A 21610-nucleotide genomic window follows, 5' to 3' on the forward strand; every position below is an offset into this window, starting at 1 on the left:
CAGAATATTCAAGTATTTCTTTAGTCTTATATTCTAATCTTAATCATAGAGATAGCATTGGATTTTGTATTAAGAGTGAGGATAAGCCCCTTAAAAATGACCTCCATGTACTGCCATGCTCCCAGTGGCACTTTAATTAATGTTTCAGACCACAAAGGGGAGAGATAATAACTTGTAGGAAATTTCTTGATGATACTGGACCCCCCTTGGAAGTCTTGTAGTCATGGAGAATTTTACAAAAGATGTTTCAGTCTTTTTAAACTTATTAACTTAGTCCCTTCAGACACAGTGACGTGAAGAAGCCATGTGAGCCGTGGTTTACTGTAACTAGTAAAAGTTCAATAAAAGTTTATGCCAAGATGCGCATTTATGAACAGGGCTTTGGAAAAACAGCATTTATTTAAGTTTGCAGCAGGTTAATTTGATGTCATTTAATATTCGGTGCTGACTAAAAGGAATGGGAGAACAAATATTATATCTGAGTCCATTACCATAATAATATTTTATACACCTTTATGAGCAAATATAGACACCATCCAGAGAACATAATTAGCATTTTAGAAAGCTTACAGCATACAACTTAGCTTCATTAATAAATTGGATTGGACGGAGTTAATTAGTTATATAATTTGGTATTAAATTACAGTTGTATTACTGTGTTATACTGACTTGAGTTGTGCTGTGTTGAATTGAGTTGTGTTGAGTTTACCTTCATTAATGAATGAATAATGCTGAGTGGTTAGATAAATAGATCAGCATTGTTTTGAGTTGTGCTGATTTGAGTAGAGTTGTGTTGAGTGGTGCTTTGTTGATTTGAAGATTTGTTATGGGTTGAGTTGTACTTTGATACCGAGTTGAACTGTGTTGAGTTGTGCTGGGTCAAACTACTTTGTTGTGTTGAGGAGTGCAGGTTTGGATTGTGTGAAGTTGTGCGTGGTGGAGATGTACTTTTTTTTTAGCATTCTGTGGTGTGCTGGGTTGAGTTGCATTGTTGTCTTAAGTAATGACGGGGTTAGTTTGAATTCAGTGAATACTGTGGGTTACTGTGCTCTGTTGATTTGTGCTGCTTTGTATTGTGTTACGTTGTGCTGGGCTAAGTTGTATTGTGTTGTGTTGAGACGTGCTGGGCTAAGTTGTAATGTGTTGTGTTGAGATGTGCTGGGCTAAGTTGTATTGTGTTGTGTTGAGACGTGCTGGGCTAAGTTGTATTGTGTTGTTTTGAGATGTGCTGGGCTAAGTTGTATTGTGTTGTGTTGAGATGTGCTGGGCTAAGTTGTATTGTGTTGTGTTGAGATGTGCTGGGCTAAGTTGTGTTGTGTTGAGATGTGCTGGGCTAAGTTGTATTGTGTTGTGTTGAGACGTGCTGGGCTAAGTTGTATTGTGTTGTGTTGAGACGTGCTGGGCTAAGTTGTATTGTGTTGTGTTGAGACGTGCTGGGCTAAGTTGTAATGTGTTGTGTTGAGACGTGCTGGGCTAAGTTGTATTGTGTTGTGTTGAGATGTGCTGGGCTAAGTTGTATTGTGTTGTGTTGAGATGTGCTGGGCTAAGTTGTGTTGTGTTGAGACGTGCTAGGCTAAGTTGTATTGTGTTGTGTTGAGACGTGCTGGGCTAAGTTGTATTGTGTTGTGTTGAGACGTGCTGGGCTAAGTTGTATTGTGTTGTGTTGAGACGTGCTGGGCTAAGTTGTATTGTGTTGTGTTGAGACGTGCTGGGCTAAGTTGTATTGTGTTGTGTTGAGACGTGCTGGGCTAAGTTGTATTGTGTTGTGTTGAGACGTGCTGGGCTAAGTTGTATTGTGTTGTGTTAAGTTGTGCTGGGTTAATAGTGTGTTGAAGTCTGTTAGGTTGAGATGTTTTATGTTTTGTACGTTGTGCTGGGCTGAGTTGTGTTGTCTTTAGTTGTACTTATTTGTGTTATGTTGTTTTTTTGGGCTGAGTGTTATTTTGACTTAAGTTGCTCAGGGTTGAGTTGTACTGTACTGTACTGTGTTGCTGAACTGCTCTGAGGCGAACAGTGAGAGTTTAGTGGCTGTGTATGGCTCCATCTGCTGAGCTGATGCTAACATGCTCAGAGACACCACAGACTCGCCTCAAACAGCGACGGTGCGAGCCGCAAAAAAGGACCAAACAACTCAGTCTGGAACCCCAAACTAACGAGAGACATTAAACACAGGATAAAGGGATAAAATAACATTAAAAACCGGAAACACATTTAAACAACGGCACTCTTCGAACCGCTGTTTTTCTCTCCTTTTTCTGAGGGGCTGACTGCACTTTAACGTAAATATTCAACGTACACTCGCCCAGGTTTGAGGAGACTGAGGTAAGAACCGCCGCTAACAGTTACTTCACTCACTCCTTATTTGTCCAATATTTAAAATCTGTTTTTTTTTATTTCGGTGAGTTTGTTTATGATATATATTTAATGTGTGTGTGTCAGGTGTGCTGTGGAGTTTTGCAGTTGTATTAAGGCGGTATTGGACTGAGCACTGTGTTATAAGTTAGACATTATGAGATAAATACACAAAAGTGCGGTTTTAGATTACATTTATTTTGTGATTTTCTGAGTGAAAATTAGTGTCGTTTCTTCACAGAGAACAGAGAATTGTGGGCATTAATATACGAACATTTGTTGTCATGTAGACCGATGGTTGTGTGTTACTCTCCTCAGCAAATCTGTGAACATTTGTGATTAAACTCACAGTTTTAATTTAACGCATATAGTGGTGAGTTAACACGGGTAAATCTGCCGTACAGAAAAAGTGCACAAAATTTTGCAACACAAATTCATACAGAAATGCAGCTGAATAAGAGAATTTTACAAGAAAAGTTGGGATATTTTAAAAAAACTTAAACAATAAAAATAATAATTTGTGATTTGTTTATTCTCTTGAATATGTATTTAACTAAAATAAGCAAAGTTTTCATTGAACTACTTGATTGTATTTTGTAAATATAAAAATTAGAATTGTAGAGAAATTTTGAAAGTCAGCACAAAGGCATGTTGACCACTGTGTTATTTTACATTGCCTTACACTGTTTAATCATTTGAGAACTGAGCAAGTGGGTTTTTTTGCCCATTCCGACTTGGTACAACACTGTCTGTTTCTCTTCTTCATGATGCACATTTGGAGACAGATGTGGACTGCAGGCAAGCCAGTCAAACACATGTAATATGTGTCTGTAAAGCCATGTTTTTGTAGCACTTACAGGATGAGGCTTGCTATATTTTCTTGCTGAAATAACCATGGACTCCTCGGGATAAGACATTGTCTTACTGGCAGCACATGTCTTTCTAAAATCACACTGTTCACCTCCACATCAATGGAATATTCTCACATGCCAGAGTCACTGATGTACAACACATAAGGTGAGAGCTGTTGGCTCTTAGCATTTTACATGAAAACATGCTGAAACACGGAAGTAGGCAGAAGGACTTTTTTCAGTTGGATTTGTCCTGAAACTCACACTTACTGGTTTAACTGGTTTAACCTACACCAGATTTAACTTACGATTATTTGTATAAAACATAATACGACTCGATCATTATAAGGCTGACTGCAATGTTCCCACAATAAACGATAGACTTTAATTGTTAGTTTGATTAGCATTAGACATTATTCTAGAGTTCAGTGGGTACATAACGAGCAATAAGCCCTTTTTCTTCAAGGGTCCTTTTCCATGTTTTACAATACCCATTATACTGACACCTAGAGGCCTGGATGTGTCAGTGATCCTGTACTTGTTTTAAACAGGACTGGTGCAAATCGGGCGGCACGGTGGTGCAGCAGGTAGTGTCGCAGTCACACAGCTCCAGGGACATGAAGGTTGTGGGTTCGATTCCCGCTCCAGGTGACTGTCTGTGAGGAGTTGGTGTGTTCTCCGGTTTCCTCCGGGTGCTCCGGTTTCCTCCCATAGTACAAAAACACATGTTGCAAGTGGATTGGCGACTCAAAAGTGTCCATAGGTGTGAGTGTGTGAGTGAATGTGTGTCTGTGTTGCCCTGTGAAGGACTGGCGCCCCCTCCAGGGTGCTTTGCGCCCAATGATTCCAGGTAGGCTCTGGACCCACCGCGACCCTGAATTGGATAAGTGGTTACAGATAATGAATGAATGAATGAATGGTGCAAATGGGTGAACCCACTCTCTGGAATTTATGTTGCAGCGTATTTAAAAACATTGGGAAGGTGCACAATTAGAGTGAAATAATTTTTGAAGACGATTCAAGTACCACAGGTTTAAAATATTTAACTAAAAATTGATTAATATAAATTGATCATCCTCTGAAGGCTTTAGAATTTTCTAGAATTTAGAATATGATTCCTAAAACATACTCAGATAAGTTGGGACAGGGGCACGTTTACCACTGTGTTACATCATCTTTCTTTTAATTACACTTTTCATGCACCGTTGTACCATGACCGATATTGGCTTTTGCACCTTTAACTGATAACAGTTTAGATGGTCCCTCTCATTTTTGGGAAATAAACCCACCACAGAATACTCTTTCACCGTGTTTCAGATGATGTAAGATGAGCTCAGGCCCAGTGAAACGTCTTCATTTGAATATTGAATTGTTACATCCATTACTTTCGTCAGTCTTGTTGCATTACACAGAAGATATTTCCGTCACGAGTGTTGATCGAGTTCTCTTTGAATACGCCTTCAATGTGAATACTTTCACAATTTTTAGATGAATCCACTTGGGAAACAGCGCAGCACAAAACCCTTTACAATATGGTTGTCAACACATTGGTTTTCCTCCATAAAGGTTGCCAGGTCCTCAAATTCCCTAAACTTACTTTTGTGCTGCTTTAATTATTATTGCTTAGGAACTGTTGATGCTAATTGTCGTAGTACTTCAAGTGGAATCTTTACCTGTTCTTGCGTGATACAAGATTTCACATGGCTCAGGAAACTTAACAAATCACAGGTCCTTGTTTTGTATTGTACTTTACAAAAAAAAAAAAAGTGAAAATTGGGTTTTAAGAAGCTGTAAAGTAAAGTAGATTACCTTATTACAGCATTTGAAAAAGCATGATATTATAAACAAACATAGCTACTTACAGGTCATTACTGGATTTCAAACGTGTCAACAATGTCAACACATTTAAAACAATATCAGAATTGTCTCCTATAACTCATATAACATCTGGATATGCATTTGCAGTTCAGAATTTGATTAATATTCCACTGATTGTGTGGCTTTTTTCTAGTGCTGTGTCACCTGCTTAGCTTTCCTGTGAGTGTTGCCATGTTTGCAACCTGACATCATGATTCATCAAATTGATAGAGCCTATTTTCTCCTCAATTATGTGGAATGTGGCATAGCATTGTAATTATGCTTCTGATTGCATGCAGCCCTCTTTTCTCATGCTCCAGGGAACATTATGAACATTGAGATCTACATAATATTCCTAATAACTGCAATACGTTTATTCTGCCAGCAATATTCATAATCAATTACACAATAGAATGTGGACAGGGGAACACCAGGTTGCAGCTGGATTTTTCTAAATCAAAGGATTATTTTAAAATGGCAAACAGCATGCTGCAGATACACTTAGACATATGTATATTTCTTCTCCAAATGTAACTGGGACCTGAATTTACAGCACCATTAAAGTGTCTATATTGGAATTTAATTACTTGCTAGTTAAGAGTGCACTGTATTTGAAGACTTCACTGAACCACAGTAACCCACACAAACAGCAAGTGTTGTCCATCAAACATTGACAGTGATGCTGCTGTGGAATAGTTTTAAAGCTTAATAACAGATTACGTGCAACATCATTTAAAATCAATGGAGTGATATTTTATTTTGGTGTTATTCACATTTTGAGAACAGTATATAACATAAAATAATGTGAATAAATGTGCACAGGACTAAATGCAGCTAGTTTGGAACGTTTGATCTCTTTATTAAAAAGAGGACTATGCTCTGTGAGGGTTGAAATGTTGCAATCCATAAGCAATCCAAAAGTCCCAGAACAAAATAGATACCTGGGCACACATTCGACTTACTCTCCCCTTCCAGGCCTATAGGGGGCAGATGTATGTGGGTGTCTTTTTGTGTTTTCAGGTGTGTTCACTTGTCATTTTGTGTCCTAATGAAGGTCTGAGCAGGCTGCTACACGCTGGCTTTTTTATACCTTGCCATTTGTTAAAAAAAGGCTTTTCATCATTTCTTTTAGACAGTGTCCCCAGGTATCTCCTTTGCTCTGGTGTTTTTGGATTTTTCAGTGTGGATGCTTATGGATTACACTCTCCCAGTGCGTATTCCTCTTTTTGATGTTTTTGCACCCATGTCCATGACTTTTTATATATATATATATATATATATTGCTTTAACTTCGTAATCCCTGAGCACTTCCCTGTTTTCTTAACTTATTTTAACTTAACTTTATTCATTTTTATTCACCACAGGGTGAGAAACTTTCCCTTAGGTTTTGCCGTCTGTGCTCATGGAAGAACACTCTGAGAGAAACAATGATGGTGTGGATGGAGAGTCAAGGGAGCCGCCCACGTTATACATGGTCTCAGCCTACAGCATCAACATCACCAACTCCACCAACTCCACTCCAGTGGTACCCCTGTACTTTCCGTACTATCAGCACACTCTGCCAATGGCGGCGGTGTTCATTCTGGCCTACCTCTTCATCTTCCTGCTCTGTATGATTGGCAACGGTGTGGTGTGTCTGATAGTCCTGAGGAACCGCCGCATGTGGACGGTCACTAACACCTTCATCCTCAACCTTTCAATCAGCGATCTGCTCGTGGGAATCTTCTGCATTCCCACCACTTTAGTGGATAATCTCATCACAGGCAAGTGGCATCATCTCAACACAAAGTCAGGCCTGAGGGCTGGAACCTAAACGAAATCTCCAGAGCTGTACGCTGAACTTATGCCAGAAGAACCACTTTGTGTGAATGGAACATGTGGGAGTGAAGCATCTAATTAAAGTTTAAAGAACCTCCACAGGTTAAATATATGCTGTGGAATCACATACAGTCCCAGCCTAACGTTTGGAGACCCCGGTCAATCTTGTTTTCTTTATTTTTAAATTATTATCTACAATTTACAGAAGATTACTATTGGAATGATCCAATAAACATCATCATAATAATCTTTTCTGCAGTCGCGGTGGCATTAGAGTGAGCAACCCCTGTCCCCCACAGCCTCCTCCAGCTCTTCCTGGGGATCGGCAGGTGATTCCGGCTGCGCTGGGGCAACGTGGCAACCCTTGGAAGCTGCGGGGAACGGAGATGCCTGGGCTTCTTGGCTCACCCTGTTAGCACTGGGACCTTGAAATGGATTAAGCAGAAAAATGATGATGTTTACTAGATAATTCCATAAGTGTTCCTTCATCGATTTGAAGTCTTCAGTTCTAACCGATGTAGAAAAGTAATAATAATAATAATAAAGGAAATTGAGTGAATTTTGACATGTACTGTACGTTACCATGCAAGAAAGTGATCACCCTTCATTAAATTAATCGCCAGTTAGAATGGTATGTTATTTATGTTAGAAATTTTACAGCCGAAATTGCAGCTTTCAATCTCTCCAGGATGCGCTTTTAGGCTTTTACAGAAATCTTCAAGCATATTTTCCCACTAATTTTTCCTTCTGCTTCTCACAACCGCAAACACATTCAACGATGCTGATGTTTGGAAACATTTTTAACGTAACATAACTTGCCTCCCTGATAAACTCATCCAAATCCAAGGTCATTGGATTACGTCAGTCCCGAGTTACGATGTTTCATGGTTACGACACATCTCCCATTTACTGTATAAAGCCTTGTTACGACTTAAGTTTTTTTGCGTCGTAAATGTCGTAACGTGAACTTCGTGTGTGGTGAACTTCGTGGTGAAAGAATACACGGTTACGCAGCTCGGGACCGAGGAGGATAGGTGTTAGGATAGGATAAGTGCTTACAGTATGTTATTTATGTACAGTACAGTTTCGACTTACACCTAAAATCAGTTTACGACGCGACGTAGGAACGGATCAACACCGAAAGTCGAGGACCCCTTGTATTTTAAAAATCTCCCCTTTAGAGCACATTCATCAGATGCGTACATATAGATAACAGTCAGAGGCAAAGTAAAAATGTGTGGACAGTGGCTTCAAACATAAATAAAAATAATACACCGTTATTAAAGATGATATATTTAGTTATAGTCTGCTAGCATTAGCCTTAACTAAGTATTGATTTCTATTTGTTATTTTTAAATTTGTTATTTTTATTGGACTGAACAGTCTATATGGGTTTATATTTAATATTTTGTAGCTCATTTGCTACACTTTTGTACTTTTTTTGCCCAGCTGGGCTAACTGAAGCTCTGCTCTGGAGAATCCCATCTGAACCACAGCTAGTGTAACTAATCTATCTTAGATTTTGTGTTGCATCTCTAGATTAGAGCTGGTAATTTGAAGACTGGACCTTGAATGTGAAACTCTGTGGGTTGGTAGTTTTCCACCAGCGAGCTTTCATAGCTGAGAGGAAGATAACAGAGCAGATTATTGCTGTGATTTTAACACAGCTAGACATATATCGTCAAAGTGCCCGTCTTCCTCTCTGATATTCGCCTGCAGTAGAATTCACTCTCTCTCTCTCTCTGGCTGCCTTTTTTCTTTGAGAAAATCATTTTTCACATGCTGCACGAGTGTGGGAGGCAGTGAGATATACGATGAATATCCAAGGCCTAGACACATTAAACAAAATAATCAATGATTTCCACTGCCCCATTATTCAGAGTGATAAGTCCTGTATTATATTGGAAGTCTACATCTGTTACATGAGGCAGATATTTCATTTGGGTTTCTGTGTTGTAGCCTCGCTGTAATGGTTTTCCACAGTGCTGAGATTATATCATGTATGAAGATGTATGAATGTCTGGGCTGTCAGGCGGAGTGAAAGAGTAATGGCACTCATCGCTCCCCTTTAATGCACTCAATTTGATGTGATGCGAATTATATATTTTGCAGCCCATACCACCTTGGCTAGAGTTTAGAGGTAGAGCAGGAGGATTGTCCTTTTCTAATAAACTCTTAATGTTTCTGTCAATACACAGGCTGGCCTTTCAGTAATGTGATATGTAAACTGAGCGGCCTCGTGCAAGGGATGTCCGTCTGTGCCTCGGTTTTCACGCTGGTGGCCATCGCGGTGGATAGGTGAGTTTAAGCTCCTACGGTGCACTTTTCTTTTTTGACAAACGTCAGATCTTATTTCAGACCAAGTGACTTGGATTGGACCTGTCAGTTTCAACGCTCAGCTCCTAACAGGTCAGCCCTTAATCTCTGTGCCACTTACCTCAGTGTTGTAATTGCAGGGAAGGACGACTAAAATCTTTTTTGAACAAAATACATTTTTTAGGCAGAGCCTTTCAAGGAAAAATGTAAATGCCCAGCCCGAATCTTTCCTGAAAATATACAAGTGAAAAATGTGTGCTTATTATATTGATAAAAGGTAGTGGCTAGGATCCAGAGATGTGTGAAAATTGTATATTGTCTCTTTGACTGAATATGGAAAATTTCTGTGCTGCAATATTCACAACCACAACTTTCACACAGGATGCAGGACATTATTTTGTGCTGTAATCCTGTTTTTCATCAAAAGGGCAGTCAGAACCCAGCTGTGATTCATGTTTTTATTTGCACAATTTTGACCATTTCTTTCAGTGTTCTTAAAAAAGTGGGGTGGGTGAAGCCGTTAAATTGGTATTCAAATTTCCACCACAAAAATATCTCAGCGCCTGTTTTATGACTCACTTGGTATGTGATGTATTTACACATATACCAACTCACTATATGCTGCTTCAAAGAGGCTTTTATGTACAGAATCCATTACAGCCCACGTATCAGCGTTTCATAAACAGCAGAGAACCAGGCGTCAATGGTCTTCCCTCACTTTTTTACAAGTTAATAGGCCTGACCTAAATTATAGGATTACTTAAGCGTGAACTATAATATGCTAAAAAACATCTTGTTAATGTAGAAAGACATTTTAGATAGTCAGAAATTCATGCTGCATAACATCAGGACACAAACTTCACCACTTTCCCTGTGTTCATCGAAGTTTAAAGGGGTTTAAATCAATTCCTCCAATGATTCGTTTTGTCATTATTCATTCATTCATTCATTGTCTGAAACCGCTTCTCAAGTCCATTGTTGCGGTGGGTCTGGAGCCTACCCGGAATAACGGTGCAAGGCAGGAACACACCTGGAGGGGGCGCCAGTCCTTCACAGGGTGACACACACTCACACATTCATTCTCACACTCACGCCTACGGACACTTTTGAGTCGACATCCCACCTACCAACATATGTTTTTGGAGCACTCGAAGAACCTTTTGCCTGATTAAAGGGTCCTTTCCATCATTAATGTTCTTCAGATTGACGTAGAATGTGGTTCTCTATAGCACCTTTTTAGAAAAGGGTTCTATATGGCACCAAAAAAATGGTTTCTCTATTGTGACAGAAAAGAACCCATTAATCATACAAAAGTTTCTTCATGTGTTCAGGGTTCTAAATACAGGGTGGGCCGTTTATATGGATACGCCTTAATAAAATGGGAAAGGTTCGTGATATTAACTTCCTGTTTATGGCACATTAGTATATGGGAGGGGGGAAACTTTTCAAGATGGGTGGTTACCATGGTGACCATTTTGAAGTCGGCCATTTTGGATCCAACTTTTGTTTTTTTCAATGGGGAGAGGGTCGTGTGACACATCAAACTTATTGGGAATTTCACAAGAAAAACAATGGTGTGCTTGGTTTTAACATAACTTTATTCTTCCATGAGTTATTTACAAGTTTCTGACCACTTATAAAATGTGATCAACATGCTTCTCATTGTGTTGGATTGTCAATGCAACCCTCTTCTCCCACTCTTCACACACTGATAGCAACACCGCAGGAGAAATGCAAGCACATTATCCGTAGTTTCAGGTGCTGCACATCTCGTATCTTCACAGCATAGACAATTGCCTTCAGATGACCCCAAAGATAAAAGTCTAAGGGGGTCAGATCGGGAGACCTTGGGGGCCATTCAACTGGCCCACGACGACCAATCCACTTTCCAGGAAACTGTTCATCTAGGAATGCTCGGACCTGACACCCATAAGGTGGTGGTGCACCATCTTGCTGGAAAAACTCAGGGAACGTGCCAGCTTCAGTGCTTAAAGAGGAAAACACATCATCATGTAGCAATATCGCACATCCAGTAGCTTTGAGGTTTCCATTGATGAAGAATGGCCCCACTGTCTTTGTACCGCATATACCACACCATACCATACATATTTTTGTTCCAACAGTCTTGGAGGGATCTATCCAATGTGGGTTAGTGTCAGACCAATAGCAGTGATTTTGTTTGTTAACTTTACCATTCACATAAAAGTTTTGCCTCATCACTGAACAAAATCTTCTGTGTAAACTGAGGTTCCTGTTCCAATTTTTGTTTTGCCCATTCTGCAAATTCAGCTGCAAAGACCCGGTTACTGCGTTCTCCAGACATCAACACAATTTCTGTTCACTCCTCACGTGTTAACCTCTGCGACATGTCTATAAACAAAGAGAAGCTTGTAAATAACTCATGAATGAATAAAGTTACGTTAAAACCACACCATTGTTTTTCTTGTGAAATTCCCAATAATTTTGATGTGTCACATGACCCTCTTCCCATTGAAAGAACAAAAGTTGGATCCAAAGGGCAGACTTCAAAATGGCTGCCATGGTAACCACCCATCTTGAAAAGTTTCCCCCCTCCCATATACTAATGTACCACAAACAGGAAGTTAATATCACCAACCATTCCCATTTTATTAAGGTGTATCCATATAAATGGCCCACCCTGTAGAACTATTTCCTTTAATAAAGACCCCTACAAACATAACTGAAATAATGTGGGGGGGCCCACACTGTGGAGCATAAACCGGTTCATTCAGTTACTACAAAGCAGTTAATTCACTTAATAAACAGAAAGTAGTAACAAAGCAGATTTACAGAGATCCGGGTCAAAGCCTCTTATGAGCAAGACATGGGCGACAGTGGCATGAAAAAACTCCCTCAGCACACGAGGAACAGTTCATTTAACAGTTCCTTAAGCAAGATTCTGTAGGAGAAACAAGGCCAAGATCTTGAACAGGATTCATTCAAGCCAGGGAGAGCATCAGAAACAGGGCAAAGAAATATAATATATGCAAAACAGTGGTCCAGAAGCCAGTCAAAAGAACAGACGTGTTGATTGTAAAGCGTCCTTGGGTGTCTACAAAGACGCTATATGAGTGTAAGTATTAATAAAAATAATTAAATGACTACGTGAGAAAGTATGTCTGCATCCAACAAAGCTCGAGCTCAGTACAAAATACACAACTACAAGTAGATCAAAGATAGAGGCATGACTTGAGGCATGATGTGGATCATTGTTTAAACCTGTTTTAAACACTGGATGTGGATTAAACCCAATGTTTAAGGGTGACTCTAGTTACTGTTTGATTGTGGATAACATATTTACATATAAGTAGTGAGACAGATAAGGGTTATATTCAATCATAGAAGATTTTGAAAATGAAACTGGACATTAACAAAGACATTAACAGTAATGTAAACACTTATAACATTTTTTAAAGGCCCGTGGGATTAAAAAAATAAATGTAATTGAGAAACTACCCCAGACTATGGCTGAGACAGGTACATTGAGGATGAATGGATTGATCTACATGCTCAGGGCTGCCACACTGTAGTCTACACCGCACCGCAGTGGTCAGGCGTGGTTAAGACTGAGTAAATGTTATAGCCTCTCTTCAGCTGAACATAAAATTACATGTACATTGTGCCATAAGATCTCCAGGCTTTCCATAGAGGATCCATGTAGTTTATTGTTATTTGGTTTAACTATTAAACATAAGATATACAAAAGTACACTATTTCTTACATTTTTATTAAATATTCTTGTGTTTCAGAGTTAAATGGTTAATATATGAGTCTTACCTTAGAGGCTGTGGACATTTTTAAAAGGCCGTGCCCACCTCTTTGCTTTAGTAATAGCCTCTTAGTGAGGTGAGGTAATGACGCTGGGTGATTAGATCCTTCACTCCAGACGGATTAAATTTGTACTGTAATTTTTCCCCCAGTTTTAATTTAGAATTATTTTAATGACTGTATTGTATGTACTTCAATTGTAATTTCATTAAAGTTCAAGGTAAAAACCTTTTGAAGAGCAACAGCCATAAAAACAGTTTAATGCATTTCGCCCAAGTACTTCAAAACATTTCACAAACAAACAAAAAAACTCTCTAATAAATGTGGACAAATGACAGAACTGAATGCAGCGTTTGCTTATCACACACAACACACGAGCGGGATTTAAACTCACCGGGGACCTACACAGCAATATTAGATGGGGGAATGCAGTTTAATACACCTGGGTGTGTGTGTGTGTGTGTGCATGGGATTATTTAAAGTAGGTTGGGAAACACAGAAAGCTTCAGCACCTCATTTTATGTCGTCTCAGAAAGGTGCATGTATACAAGAAAATGTTCAAATGTTGAAGAGCCTCCCGTTAAAATGAAGTTTCTAGGAAGAGTTTGTAAATGGGTGTTAAACCCTTTTATACTGAGTCGACGAACATTTGGACAAAGGGTTAAAGGCGCTGTAATTATTCAAAAATTAAAATTCTAAATTTAAGTTATTTATTCTTGTGGATTGGGAGAGGCTCTCCAGAATTGTGGGGTCCTTAAACCCACTTCTTGTGTAAATCCCTGTGTTGGTTTCCGTGTCTGTATGTCACGCCTTCGTCCTGTCAAGTCTGTTGTCCCCGGTCATGTGCTCCTTTTAGCACATGGCTATGTTTTGTTTATGTCCTTGTCTCCGCCCTTGTCCCGCCTTTGTTCCGCCTCCTCGTCCGTGTCATGTGTTAACCCGTCCTCCTTGTTATCTGTCCAGGTGTGTCTCGTTTGTGTCAGCATTTAAGCCCTCTTGTCTCACGTCCTGGTTGTCGTTCATTTCACTTCATTTTGTATTGCTTGTTTCCTTAGTCATGTCGGTTTGTGTCATTTCTAGTCATGCCGTTTCGTTTCCCAGTCCTGTAATGTTTCCTGTGTAGCTTGTCTGTGTTTTGTTATATATTTTGTTATATTAAAACTATCAGAGTTCTAGCAAGTGCGTTCCCCTCTGTCAGTCCGCCTCGTGATCCGTGACACTGTAGGTGTGAGTGTGTGAGTGAATGTCGCCCTGTGAAGGACTGGCACCCCTGGTAGGCTCTGGACCCACCGCGACCCTGAATTGGATAAGCGCTTACAGACAATGAATGAATGAATGCTTATTTAAACTTACAGTGTTAAATGTATCCCTTTTGAGTTAAATTAACATAAGTCTTTATTATGTTTAATGCAAGTTATATGAGGAATTTATAGAAAATAATTGAATTTTTTTATCAAATTTTTATGGACAAATGCTTTGATATTTTCCCTGCTCTAACACACACATCCAATTCAATTGATGCACTCATTAAAGCCTCCCCTGAGTTGTCATGGTTAGGCGTGAGTGTGGTACTTCAGGATCACGGATTTTGTCACACAGCTCTTTGGAAAAGTGGTACCACGATAAATGACTTCACATTGACTCCAGCTTTTCTTTCTCATTTTTCTTTCATCCTAAGGTTCCGCTGCATTGTTTACCCTTTTAAGCCCAAACTCACACTCTGCGTTGCCAAAGCAACCATTGGACTGATATGGCTCTTGGCTCTGTTCATCATGTTCCCCTCAGCTCTCATGTTAACAGTGGAGCAAGAGAAAGGCCATTTCATGGTTCACGAAAATGACTATAACCTGACCTACCCTTTGTACTCCTGCTATGAGGGCTGGCCCCAGCCGAGAATGAGGAAGGTGTACACCACCATCCTGTTCGCCCACATCTACCTGGTTCCTCTCATCCTAATCGTCCTGATGTACGGCCGCATCGGAGCCAAACTCTATTTCACCACGGTGCTGGTCAACGTCGACCAGTCGGATGCCGTCCCCCAAGGGAAGTCGCCCATATCGCAGAGGAAGATAAAGGTGATCAAGATGTTGATCGTGGTGGCCGTGCTCTTCATGCTATCCTGGTTGCCCCTGTGGACGCTTATGCTGTTGACAGATTACGCTCAACCTGAAGGAGAGCAGTTGGAGCTGTTGACGGGCTACATCTTCCCCTTCTCCCACTGGCTAGCCTTTGCTAACTCCAGCGTCAATCCCATTATCTATGGCTACTTCAACGAGAACTTCAAGAGAGGATTTCGTGCTGCCTGTCAGCAGACGTCCTGCTGCGACAGAGGGAAGCTCAGTCACAAGAAGTCCAAAAGAACCACTAAGGCTTGCTCACACCTGGATAAAGCCCTCAGCTCCAACCCTCTCAGCTTGGCTCTGAGGAACAGAGTCTACACGGACAGCGACTTAACGGGTTGCGTTCGTCTGGAGATGGAACAGCGACGGGTGTCTACGGAGATGAGAAGCTCCGGTGCCGAAGGAGGAAATGGTGGGGTGTTAATCAAACGGGAATTACTAGAAAACATTGAGAGGATCTCTCCAACAGGGGCTACAGTTTACCAGGCCTGGGAACTTTGAACTGGTACTGTACAGCCAGACGCATTCCCAAACAAGGCAGAATGACTCAAACTACCATTAAGCATGTGATTTGTCTTGGTATGTAGGATTCAATAGAGCAGTATTTGATCTCTTAGCTTTTTTATGTTTGATAGCATTCACAGTTTTACATTCTGGTGAAAAAGTAGTGTTCTCTCACTGCATCACGCAAATACATCACTGGGAATCCTTACATACTTAACAAATCCTGATTCTAGCCAATGATCTAGAGGCCAGTATGTTTTTCTTTGTTAAAAGTAGTTATTGGACAGTAGGCAAAATAATGTAGTCTTTCAGAATGTACATCCACCTCCAAAGTAGAGCATTGATTTTGGCCTCAAACCTGAAAATCTCACTCTAGACAATTGCAGCACTGCTGTAGGAGGCGGGTCAGCGTGTTTAATGTGAGCATAATTTTTAATTTTGTCCAAAGTATTAATTTAATCATTTATTTTAAAAAGAATGAAAAAAAACAAACAAACGTATATATATATCCTTGTTATTTGTCATTTCTGAAGATCCATTGTGTAACTTTTGTTCATTGTGTGTTCTCCCTGTGTCCACGTGGGTCTCCTCCAGGTGCTCCGGATTACTTCCACGGTCCAAAAACACACATTGGTAGGTGGATTGGTACTCCAATAGATGTGTGTTGCCCTGTAAAGGACTCTGATTGTGGGTAGGCTTTCGGTGGTGAATCATTCTCAGCACTGGTGGTGGAGTGTTACTGTGTGTTGGGCTGGTACAAGTGGATCAGACACAGCAGTGCCGCTGGAGCTTTTAAACACTGTCCACTCACTGTTCACTCTATTAGACACACCTACCTTGTTGTCTCAGCTCTGCAGAGGCATTGGTGATAGTGTTTGTGGAGCTGGTACAAGTGGATCAGACATAGCAGTGCTGTTGTAGTGTCACTGACGGACTGAGAATAGTCCAGCAACCAAAAATATACATCAAACAGCACCCTGTGCACAGCGTCCTGTGTCCACTGTTGTACTAGAGGACAACCAACACCAACTGTGCATCAATAGATGCAAGTCTCTGACTTTACATTTACAAGGTAAGTGTGTCTAACAGAGTGTGTAGTGAATGGACACTGTGTTTAAAAACTCCAGCATCACTGCTGTGGCTGATCCACTTGTACCAGCACAACACGTCAGTGTCACTGCAGCACTGAGAATGGTCCACCACCCAAATCATGGGGGTCCTGACCATTGAATACCAGAGTGAAAGGGGGCAAACAAAGTATGCAGAGCAAATGATGGACTAGTCAGTGATGCATTGTCATTGGGGCGATAATTAAATCTGAGAATTTGCTTAATCAGTGTCCAGGAAACCGGCTCATAAATGTTTAAAGTCTGCAAACGATTGTAATCAGGTCATATTTGTTCTCTCAGCTGCTGAACCAATGAAACATAACTGATAACCACTCACTGTTTTGCTGCTAGCAGTGCCCTGAATGTCAATGAGACAGAAGAATTAGACAGACGTTAAAGTGAAATGCAGTGGTCCCCACAAGGCAAAAGACCCAAGCAGAAAATTGCTTGAATTTTCTGGGTGACCTTTACATAAAAGTCTCTTATTGTTACAACAGATAACAGACCTGTCCTAGCTTATGATTGCTTGGCCTCAGGAGGAGTTGGTAATTTGTCAAATAATGTAGGAGTAAAGTAGCCCAAAATGAACCGTAACTGAATTCAGTATTAGCAACACGAGTTTGAAAATGCCACTCGTACTTGGCTTGAAAAGTTTTCTCAGCTGCAGCGCTATAAATATTGGGCAAACTTTGTTTTAAAAGGGTTTCCAAAATGAGTGTCCAGACTTTTGTAACGGGAACAGAATGAGTGTATTTACTTTCGCTAAGACCAGCATTTGTTTGGGGCTTATTTTCTCGGGACTCATTACTCATGGGCTGTCATTCCATTAGCTTCTGCCAACTTTCATTTTCCAAACTGATAACTTTTCCTACGTTGCCGTGGCTGTCTTGTCAAAACGTGCAACAAAGAGCCGACAGCTAATTTACAAGTGTTGCTTTTTTTGGGTCATGGGAGGTGGGTGTGGGCTGGGGGCTGGGGGCGTACAAATAATAAGAATCGTTTAGGTGTTTTCTGTACTGTGGCTCAAAATTGTGTTCATTTAAATGTGTAACAAGCAGTAGGCACCTCGGGGTTCAGTTCAGTGTGCCACCATATGATCTTAAATCACTTCTCGGTGTTTTGCTGTGTCTCCTTTTTTGATATTTACAGATTCATGATGAATTTAATATCATGAAAGGAACACCATGTATGATTGTGTCTTTTTTTGCTTCAAGGGCTCCCCCTAGTGTTAGTTACATAGTGCAGTTTCTGCAGTGCTGAGCCCAAAGTAGCAATGACAATAACTATTCTCCATATTAGAGCTCAGTGAATCATCACAGTGATTTTGAAACTGTAATTTTAATGTAAAAGTATTACATCGTGCTCCTTTAAGTGGGACATATGCTTTTAACAATAACTGATTTATCGAAAATACAATGTTAAATAACGTAATACTGAGTGATTCAACATGAAACCTCTCACTGAAGGTTATTTCAACTTTAATTTTTAATGCTGTGACTGTAAACTTGTGCCATTGTGGCTGTTTTTTCTCTTTAAAAGACAGACACAGAAGTGACTTCTAATAGGTGCCAACCTCTTTAAACCAATCTGAATGTGGCTGGATCATGTGTAGCAATTTACATTAACGTGTCATGTGTGTGAGCAAACTTAACTGTTTATATATACCATGCGTATATGGATATATATACCTCCAAAACAGCAGAAATAATGTAACGAGTAAAGCCCATTTTCATTGAGGTTTGTTTTACTTGGGGAGCTGCGGGAATGTCATTTTACAAAAGGACATCAGTAATGTTTATGGATTAGAAACCTTGGTGAAAGTAAGGGAGCTGGGAGGTGCTACTCGGTTCACGTATTGCCATCACACAGTGGATCAGACACAGCAGAGCTACTGGAGTTTTTTAGTAGCTAGAGGGCTACTGTTCTGACAATAGCCCTCCCACCAAAAAAAAAACTGGAAAGTGTTTAAAACATGCCTGTAGCCTGCTATTTTGCCTAAAACTTACCTATAGCTACCACAAATTCCTCTTCACCCTGTGATCCTTTAGCTCTTTTGTGGATTGGAGTGTGGTGCATCATTCAGCAGCTGAACTTGTCCTTCTACTTAAACCATATATAAAATCAATTAATGCCTCCTCCAGCTCCTCCATTCTCAAGAAAACCCACCAAAAACCCATTTACCCCAGGGATATGACGGAAAACACAGTAACATGTCAATTCACACAGGATTATATTTATTTAAAAAAATATTTTTATTTATTCAGGTAAAAGACCCAGGAATCTTTCGCTCTTAAAAATAAAGATTCTACAAAGGGTTCTATGAGCGATGCCAGAGAAAAACACTTTTATTTTCATAAAGAACCATTGTTTGAGAGATGTGTAAGTGTGAAGAACCTTATAAAGGTCTAAAACTCCATCACTTGATCTTAATGTTCTTTACCTACTTGAACATTATTAGCAAAAATGATTCTTTATGGAACCAAATGTGGTTCTTGTATGATTTCGCTCAATAAATAAATAGTAGCACCTTTATTTTTAAGAATGTTCCTGAAATGGGAGCACACACTCTGGAAAAAATGACTGAATTGGTGTTTTCAGACAGGGTTAAAACTACTGAGATACTCAGGTAATAATTACTTTACCCCGGTGTCCACAGGGAAATCTAAACCCACACGAATAGGGCTTGTGACATACGACGTGTGCCAATAGCACCTGATTTTAAACGGCTCGTTGTGGTGTTTTACATAAACTAATTGGGTTCCGACTCTAGAGAGCGTTATGGGTGGAAGAGATGGGTCTGTGTATGAAGGAAGGGTAAGGGTTAGGGGGTTAAATATGGCTACAAGTAGACTACAATTTTATTTTCTCAATTGTTTGGCAACAATGCAGTATATTCATCCATTCACCGTTTCAGTGAAATGATTCAAAGTAAATTTTAAAAAATGAGCACAGGAAAAATAAAAGAAATTTCCACTTTTATAGTGCAATATAATCTTGCCGTTATAAATTCCAGTGGAAAGCCGTGATGTCTTATTTTTTCAGACTTTTACAGTCCTGATTAATCTGTATGTTATAATTCAGTTCACATTTCTACCTAAAGCTTGACTGTGATATCTTTGGATTTGGCTTCTTTGCCACTTAACATCTCCTGAGGTGGTTGTTACCCCTAGCAATGAGCCATCAATTAAAAGTAGCAACAGATTTAATTTCCAGTATTCAATATGCCGTGGACAACTTCTTGGCATATGTTCGTAAAATCTGACAGAACCAGCTGTTGGAGATCTGCTTGGCTAGAGTGAAGAGAACATGCTGCTCTTCTGATTGGAGTGGCTTTTCCTTGCTCTTGCATCAACTCTAGGATGGATGTGCGAGATAAAGCACTCAGGAGACTCACCTCCCTCGGATGGTTGTGGTGTATTTGCACATTTTATCTTCACCCCTGTGTAGTATCGTGGAACAAAACCTATTTTGGTAGCTCATTATATCTTTGGCCTTGGATTGTCCTCCAACACAGACAGTCCGGCATCATTATAGACTGGTTGACTACAACAACAGGTATTAAACATCACCATACAGCGTGGGGGGGCAGGAATTTTAATTGAATAAGTCCTATTAGGGGGCATAATAATGTGGTCGATGTTGTTGCTCCTGAGCCATGATGGATGTGGGGGTCTTGTTAGCCTGGTCACACTTTGCTAGTGCCTACAGAAAAAGCTCTGACTGCCATTATTTCCTGCTGCTAACAACTTCCAGGCCTTTGTTAGAGATACAGTGCTCTGTGAAAGTGAACAGAAATATTGTATCACCAAAAATTGTTGGACCCCTGCTCATTCAGCATGTCTTCTGAAATCAAGGGTAATAGGGAAGGAGTTTGTTCCCTTATTTACTCTTCTGGGAAAGCTTTGCACTAGAAGTTGCAATGTTTTGAGGATTTTGTGGCATTTAGCCACAAGATAGATCACAAATATTTCCACAGCCCAATGATGAGGGGCTTTAAAATCCCCCCTACCCTACACTTAGTGACCTTTTGGCCTTTTTCCATCTACTTGACTTGGCTCTACTCAGCTTTTTTGCTTTCCATTGGGCAAATTTGGTAGCTGTTGCCTGGAGCAGGGTTCTTTTTTAGTTCCTGCTCGCTCGAGGTTCCAAGTGATCCAAGTAGGGACTAAAAGTGATGTGTTAATCTTGCCAAAGAGACTTGTCAATCACAATGAAATTCAGACACCCTGCACAAACTTTTAAACTTTTAAAATCTCCACGCTACAGAGGAGATCACATTTGTTTCTAACTGACTCACAACAGCAGCTCATAAAATAACACCATGGCCTTTTGAATAGGTTCAAATGTTCCTTATGAAAGAATCCAGTGATGTGTCTGAACTGATACGCAAATACACAATGGGTAATCAACACTTAATGTTACATTCGCCATTGCTGTGGTTTCCAAAGCCCACTGTTCCAATTAAAGACAGAGTTGTGATGTCACTAGCTATATTTCAGTGGGAGGAGCTCCTCCTTCTAGAAAAACACGTGGGTTGGTGGATTGGCATTTTCAAAAGTGTCTGTAAGTGTGTAAGAGTGTGGTAGTGAATGTGTGAGTGTGTGTCACCCTCTGGCGGTGGACTCCAGGGTGTTTTCCAATCTTGTGCCTAGAGATTCCGGGTAGGCTCCGGACCCACCGTGACCCTGGACTGGATGAGCAGTTACAGACAAAGAATTAATTAATGTGTAATATGTAAGATACATATGATTTCTATCAGCTTGTATTTAGTATTTTGTAACATGGCTTAATATTATATTTAGTTTTCATTTGAGATGGTACTTCATTGTGATGTAGTACACACTCAATATTTAATCATCAGAGAAAAACAGAAAATTACAAATAAACCTTGACA

At 40.1% G+C, this 21610-nt stretch overlaps 1 protein-coding gene across 1 annotated transcript; it reads left to right on the forward strand.

Moving 5' to 3' along the window:
* Positions 1–2038: 2038 nt before the first annotated feature.
* npffr1l3 (neuropeptide FF receptor 1 like 3) lies at positions 2039–16631 on the forward strand. Its single transcript, XM_066650883.1, has 4 exons — positions 2039–2322; positions 6425–6823; positions 9077–9176; positions 14662–16631. The coding sequence occupies exons 2-4, from the start codon at positions 6463–6465 to the stop codon at positions 15602–15604; spliced, it is 1404 nt and encodes a 467-aa protein (XP_066506980.1). The 5' UTR covers positions 2039–2322; positions 6425–6462; the 3' UTR covers positions 15605–16631.
* The last annotated feature ends 4979 nt before the right edge of the window (positions 16632–21610 follow it).

This window comes from Hoplias malabaricus, chromosome 18 (genome assembly GCF_029633855.1).
Source record: "Hoplias malabaricus isolate fHopMal1 chromosome 18, fHopMal1.hap1, whole genome shotgun sequence".
Classification (NCBI taxonomy): domain Eukaryota; kingdom Metazoa; phylum Chordata; class Actinopteri; order Characiformes; family Erythrinidae; genus Hoplias; species Hoplias malabaricus.